Source organism: Oncorhynchus masou, chromosome 22 (genome assembly GCF_036934945.1).
Source record: "Oncorhynchus masou masou isolate Uvic2021 chromosome 22, UVic_Omas_1.1, whole genome shotgun sequence".
Lineage (NCBI taxonomy): Eukaryota > Metazoa > Chordata > Actinopteri > Salmoniformes > Salmonidae > Oncorhynchus > Oncorhynchus masou.
The window spans coordinates 6,498,057-6,505,556 of record NC_088233.1 but is presented as its reverse complement, the minus strand read 5'-3'; the positions used below and the strand labels follow the sequence as shown (position 1 = coordinate 6,505,556).

The window sequence follows — 7,500 nt, the reverse complement described above, 5'->3', positions numbered from 1 at the left end:
AAGAGAGGGAGAGAAAGAGAGAGAGAGAGAGAGAAGGTAGAGAGAGAGACAGAAAGAGACAGAGAGAGAGACAGAGAGAGTGAGAGAGAGACAGAGAGAGAGAGAGAGAGAGAGAGAGAGAGAGAGAGGTCACGATCAGATGAGCTCCTGCATTTTTCAGCATTTTCTTTAAAAAAGATAGATTTGGAGTTAGATAAACTTGGATTTTTTGTCAGGAACACATACTGGATTCTACCCTCTACAACATAACCCCCACTTCAAATCAAAACTTAAAACCTACAACCTGATTTTGGACGGAATTACGGAATCACCTGGAAGGTTCACAACTACCAAGATTTATTTCTCTATACAGCAAATTCTCTGGAAAACAACAAAAACCTGAAAACCCCATCCAACCTGGAACTGAGTGAGTAATGCTTAGTCTGAAACTATATATTTAAAAGCCAAAAGCCAAGAAGAAAAATACACAACATTACTTTATAAGGACTGAATTCTAACATAATTCTGCCAAGCTTGATACAGCTTCAACTAGCACTGACGTGTCAAGTGAGAGGTGTCAAAGCCCATCAGCCCAACAATGGCAGGAGAGTCACACAGTCTACCCCAACCAAATGGAGAGGCCTTAGAGGCTCCCTCCCGCTGTTCAGAGGTAATTAAAATACAGTACCCTTTGCATGTAAAGAATGATAAGTCAAGAAAAGATTACAAGATGAAGCTCCTTATGGAAAATCAAGAGACACTTTTTGCTGACTATTACAAAAATGGGAACATCAGCAACCTTATCTTCCACACAAACCATCCCCTGGCATGGCACAGTGCTATATTAGCACACTACCCCTTTGTTAAGAGAGGGGGGGTTAACGAGGGGTGGAAACTCAGAATACTTGATAACGAGGACTCTGAGTCAAGCAATATTAATATCTATAAGTCCGGAACAGTGATGGTACAGAGTAACCCCAAACAGTTTCAGCTGGACTTTCACCTAATCAAAGAATTAGCCCAGCAGGAGAAGCTCTCCCTTGATAAAGATACCCCCACACCGAGTGGGTCAGACCAGACCTCTTCACTATGTAACCCCACAGACGAGCAACCCCCAGCGGAGAGTCAACCTCCCAGCACAGATTACCACTCCCTCATTGAAATGAAAGACAAATTCACCCAGCTGGAGATAAGGCAGGTGGAGCTGGAACAGCAGGTGATCACACTTCAGTCAGCACAGACCCAGACAACAGCCCAGCAAAACAACAGCCCCTTAACCAGACCAGGAGAGCTGGAGGTGGACAGAGACATATCTGCACTTTGGACAGTGGTGAGACAAATACAACAGGAGAAAGAGGAGCAGAACAGGCAACTAGAGGAGAGTATCAGACTGCTGGTGGAGGAGAGGTTGAGGGGGATGGAGGAGAAGGTGAGGGGGATGGAGGAGAGGTTGAGGGGGATGGAGGAGAGGTTGAGGGGACGGCGTGTGACAGAGAACAACCCACTAGAGAGGTGGCCACCCCCACAGAGAAGCCAGCAGAACAGCCCACCTCAGCACCCAACAAAAATCTCGACATCACAGCAGAACAGACAAATGAAGAACCCCAAGCCCAGCGGCTCTCACCCCCTGAGCACCCCCTGTCAGCCACCCTGATAGCCCTTCTGACAACCCCCACACCCACTGAGGACAAACACAAGACACAGATTGTACTACTTATGGACTCAAATGGGAAATATATAGAAGAAAAAAAAACTTTTTCCCAAACACAGTGTGTCTAAACTCTGGTGTCCAAACACCCAGAACGCCATAGACCTTCTGTCTGAGGCCAAACTAGGCTCACCCAGCCACATAATAATACACACAGGCACAAACGACCTGAGGGCCCAGCAGGAAAGAGTGGCCACAGCACTGAAGGGAGTGATTGAAAAGGCTTCTTCTACTTTCCCCAACGCACAAGTGGTTATCTCCACCCTGCTACCACGAAAAGACTTCCACCCTGCCACAATACAGCGGGTAAACGCAAGTATTTCCCGTGACTGTGCCTCAAAACCAAACTTTTTCCTGGCCCACCACTCCACCCTGGACTTGAACAGCCTCTATGACCAGGTCCACCTCTACAAGGCAGCAGTGCCCATCTTTGCCCGAACTCTAAAGGACATCGCTCTCAAACGTATCCCCAACACTTCACACAGGAGCAACAGATCAATAGACACCCCACCCAGACCAGCGAGACACCCTCCCAGACCTGCAGGACCCCCCTGGACCTACACATAGAGGACCCACGCCAAGAGGAATTACATCCAGACCACCGCACACCCAGACACATCCACACCCCTACCCCAACCAAACAACACCCCCCACGTCAATCATGCCCACACCCCATTTAGGCCCCCTCAGATCAGACCTATGCCACTCCTGCCCACCCCATGCACCCCACCCCCGCAAAGAGGGCCTCAACATGGAAGCCACACATACGCCCAGGTAGTGAGCGGGCAAACAGTCCCAACCCCCACTCTCACACTCGCCCAAGCCAATGGCATGTACCAGATGCTCAGCAGGCTCTGCTCACACTTACTGGCCTGAGGCCAAACCACGACCAACAACATTGGACACTTTATGGAACAAAAGCCTTTACTATTTCATCCTGGAATATCCAAGGCCTGAGGTCATCTGCCTTTGGCCTGAAGAGCAGAATCCCGGACTTCACCAAAGAAATCGGTAATACAGACATTGTCATCCTGCAAGAAACCTGGTATAGAGGAGACAGACCCACTGGATGCCCTCTAGGTTACAGAGAGCTGGTAGTCCCATCCACCAAACTACCAGGTGTGAAACAGGGAAGGGACTCAGGGGGTATGCTAATTTGGTATAGAGCAGACCTAACTCACTCCATTAAATTAATCAAAACAGGAACATTCTACATTTGGCTAGAAATTCAAAAGGAAATTATCCTAACAGAGAAAATGTCCTCCTGTGTGCTACCTATATCCCCCCACTAGAATCCCCATATTTTAATGAAGACAGCTTCTCCATCCTGGAGGGGGAAATCAACCATTTCCAGGCCCAGGGACATGTACTAGTCTGTGGTGACCTAAATGCCAGAACCGGACAAGAACCTGACACCCTCAGCACACAGGGGGACAAACACCTGCCTGGAGGTGACAGCATCCCCTCCCCCGTATGCCCCCTAGGCACAACTATGACAACATAACCAACAAAAACGGGTCACAACTCCTGCAGCTCTGTCGCACGCTGGGTATGTACATAGTCAATGGTAGGCTTCGAGGGGACTCCTATGGTAGGTACACCTATAGCTCATCTCTTGGCAGTAGTACTGTAGACTACTTTATCACTGACCTCAACCCAGAGTCTCTCAGAGCGTTCACAGTCAGCCCACTGACACCCCTATCAGACCACAGCAAAATCACAGTCTACCTAAACAGAGCAATACTCAATCATGAGGCATCAAAGCCAAAGGAACTGAGTAACATTAAGAAATGCTATAGATGGAAGGAATGCAGTTTGGAAACCTACCAAAAAACAATTAGGCAACAACAAATTCAATCCCTTTTAGACAATTTCCTGGGTAAAACGTTCCACTGTAATAGTGAAGGTGTAAACTTGGCAGTAGAAAATCTTAACAGTATATTTGACCTCTCAGCTTCCCTATCAAATCTAAAAATCTCAAATAGAAAACCGAAGAAAACTAACAACAATGACAAATGGTTTGATGAAGAATGCAAAATTCTAAGAAAGAAATTGAGAAACCTGTCCAACCAAAAACATAGAGACCCGGAAAACCTGAGTCTACGCCTTCACTATGGTGAATCACTAAAACAATACAGAAATACACTACGGAAAAAGAAGGAACAGCATGTCAGAAATCAGCTCAATGTAATTGAAGAATCCATAGACTCTAACCACTTCTGGGAAAATTGGAAAACACTAAACAAACAACAACACGAAGAATTATCTATCCAAAATGGAGATGTATGGGTAAACCACTTCTCCAATCTTTTTGGCTCTATAACAAAGAATAAAGAGCAAAAACATATACATGATCAAATACAGATCTTAGAATCAACTATTAAAGACTACCAGAACCCACTGGATTCTCCAATAACATTGAATGAGTTACAGGACAAAATAAAAACCCTCCAAACCAAAAAGGCCTGTGGTGTTGATGGTATCCTCAATGAAATGATCAAATATACAGACAACAAATTCCAATTGGCTATACTAAAACTCTTTAACATCATCCTTAGCTCTGGCATCTTCCCCAATATTTGGAACCAAGGACTGATCACCCCAATCCACAAAAATGGAGACAAATTTGACCCCAATAACTACCGTGGAATATGCGTCAACAGTAACCTTGGGAAAATCCTCTGCATTATCATTAACAGCAGACTCGTACACTTCCTCAATGAAAACAATGTACTGAGCAAATGTCAAATTGGCTTTTTACCAAATTACCGTACAACAGACCATGTATTCACCCTGCACACCTAATTGACAACCAAACAAACCAAAACAAAGGCAAAGTCTTCTCATGCTTTGTTGATTTCAAAAAAGCCTTCGACTCAATTTGGCATGAGGGTCTGCTATACAAACTGATGGAAAGTGGTGTTGGGGGTAAAACATACGACATCATAAAATCCATGTACACAAACAACAAGTGTGCGGTTAAAATTGGCAAAAAACACACACATTTCTTCACACAGGGTCGTGGGGTTAGACAGGGATGCAGCTTAAGCCCCACCCTCTTCAACATATATATCAACGAACTGGCGCGGGCACTAGAAAAGTCTGCAGCACCCGGCCTCACCCTACTAGAATCTGAAGTCAAATGTCTGCTGTTTGCTGATGATCTGGTGCTTCTGTCACCAACCAAGGAGGGCCTACAGCAGCACCTAGATCTTATGCACAGATTCTGTCAGACCTGGGCCCTGACAGTAAATCTCAGTAAGACCAAAATAATGGTGTTCCAAAAAAGGTCCAGTCACCAGGACCACAAATACAAATTCCACTGTTGCCCTAGAGCACACAAAAAACTATACATACCTTGGCCTAAACATCAGCGCCACAGGTAACTTCCACAAAGCTGTGAACGATCTGAGAGACAAGGCAAGAAGGGCATTCTATGCCATCAAAAGGAACATAAATTTCAACATACCAATTAGGATTTGGCTAAAAATACTTGAATCAGTCATAGAGCCCATTGCCCTTTATGGTTGTGAGGTCTGGGGTCCGCTCACCAACCAAGACTTCACAAAATGGGACAAACACCAAATTGAGACTCTGCACGCAGAATTCTGCAAAAATATCCTCAGTGTACAACGTAGAACACCAAATAATGCATGCAGAGCAGAATTAGGCCGATACCCACTAATTATCAAAATCCAGAAAAGAGCAGTTAAATTCTATAACCACCTAAAAGGAAGCGATTCCCAAACCTTCCACAACAAAGCCATCACCTACAGAGAGATGAACCTGGAGAAGAGTCCCTAAGCAAGCTGGTCCTGGGGCTCTGTTCACAAACACACCCTACAGAGCCCCATGACAGCAGCACAATTAGACCCAACCAAATCATGAGAAAACAAAAAGATAATTACTTGACACACTGGAAAGAATTAACAAAAAAACAGAGCAAACTAGAATGCTATTTGGCCCTACACAGAGAGTACACAGCGGCAGAATACCTGACCACTGTGACTGACCCAAAATTAAGGAAAGCTTTGACTATGTACAGACTCAGCGAGCATAGCCTTGCTATTGAGAAAGGTCGACGTAGGCAGACATGGCTCTCAAGAGAAGACAGGCTATGTGCTCACTGCCCACAAAATGAGGTGGAAACTGAGCTGCACTTCCTAACCTCCTGCCCAATGTATGACCATATTAGAGAGACATATTTCCCTCAGATTACACAGATCCACAAAGAATTTGAAAACAAATCCAATTTTGAAAAACTCCCATATCTACTGGGTGAAATTCCACAGTGTGCCATCAGAGCAGCAAGATTTGTGACCTGTTGCCACGAGAAAAGGGCAACCAGTGAAGAACACGCACCATTGTAAATACAACACATATCTATGCTTATTTATTTTATCTTGTGTCCTTTACCATTTGCACATTGTAAAAACACTGTATATATATATATAATATGACATTTGTAATGTCTTTATTGTTTTGAAACTTCTGTATGTGTGATGTCTACTGTTAATTTTTATTGTTTATTTCACTTTATATATTATATACCTTACTTGCTTTGGCAATGTTAACACATGTTTCCCATGCCAATAAAGCCCCTTGAATTGAATTGAATTGAATTGAGAGAGAGATGTTCCCTGTTAGAGAGAGAGAGTTGTTCCCTGTTAGAGAGAGAGAGATGTTCCCTGTTAGAGAGAGAGAGATGTTCCCTGTTAGAGAGAGAGAGATATTCCCTGTTAGAGAGAGAGAGAGAGAGATGTTCCCTGTTAGAGAGAGAGAGATGTTCCCTGTTAGAGAGAGAGAGATATTCCCTGTTAGAGAGAGAGAGATGTTCCCTGTTAGAGAGAGAGAGAGATTCCCTGTTAGAGAGAGAGAGAGAGAGAGAGAGATATATTCCCTGTTAGAGAGAGAGATGTTCCCTGTTAGAGAGAGAGATGTTCCCTGTTAGAGAGAGAGAGATGTTCCCTATTAGAGAGAGAGAGATGTTCCCTGTTAGAGAGAGAGAGATGTTCCCTGTTAGAGAGAGAGAGATGTTCCCTGTTAGAGAGAGAGAGATGTTCCCTGTTAGAGAGAGAGATGTTCCCTGTTAGAGAGAGAGATGTTCCCTGTTAGAGAGAGAGAGATGTTCCCTGTTAGAGAGAGAGAGATATTCCCTGTTAGAGAGAGAGAGAGATGTTCCCTGTTAGAGAGAGAGAGATACCCTGTTAGAGAGAGAGAGAGATGTTCCCTGTTAGAGAGAGAGATGTTCCCTGTTAGAGAGAGAGAGAGATGTTCCCTGTTAGAGAGAGAAAGATGTTCCCTGTTAGAGAGAGAGAGAGATATTCCCTGTTAGAGAGAGAGAGTTGTTCCCTGTTAGAGAGAGAGATTCCCTGTTAGAGAGAGAGAGAGAGAGATGTTCCCTGTTAGAGAGAGAGAGAGAGATTCCCTGTTAGAGAGAGAGAGAGATATTCCCTGTTAGAGAGAGAGATGTTCCCTGTCAGAGAGAGAGATGTTCCCTGTTAGAGAGAGAGAGATTCCCTGTTAGAGAGAGAGAGAGATGTTCCCTGTTAGAGAGAGAGAGAGATATTCCCTGTTAGAGAGAGAGATGTTCCCTGTCAGAGAGAGAGATGTTCCCTGTGTTCTATATGTAGTGTAAGTCCACAGTTCTGACCTGCAGTGTCCGTGGTCACACCATCCGTGTCCGTGGCACATCTGAGGGCACTGCTGTCCAATGTAGATATCGTCCAGAGCCCATTCATCCTGCTCGCCATAGTAGTTCTGGATCCAACGGAACCGAGTCGCACTGGACCTGAACATATCGGAGAGAACCA

General features: G+C 44.8%; 1 protein-coding gene across 1 annotated transcript in view; it reads right to left on the bottom strand.

Annotated features, from left to right (window-relative positions):
• LOC135509781 (reelin) overlaps positions 1-7,500 on the bottom strand; it is a 73,319-nt gene that overhangs the window by 14,064 nt on the left and 51,755 nt on the right. The window contains 1 exon segment of the mRNA XM_064930680.1: positions 7,341-7,478. Coding sequence (XP_064786752.1) covers positions 7,341-7,478 — 138 coding nt within the window.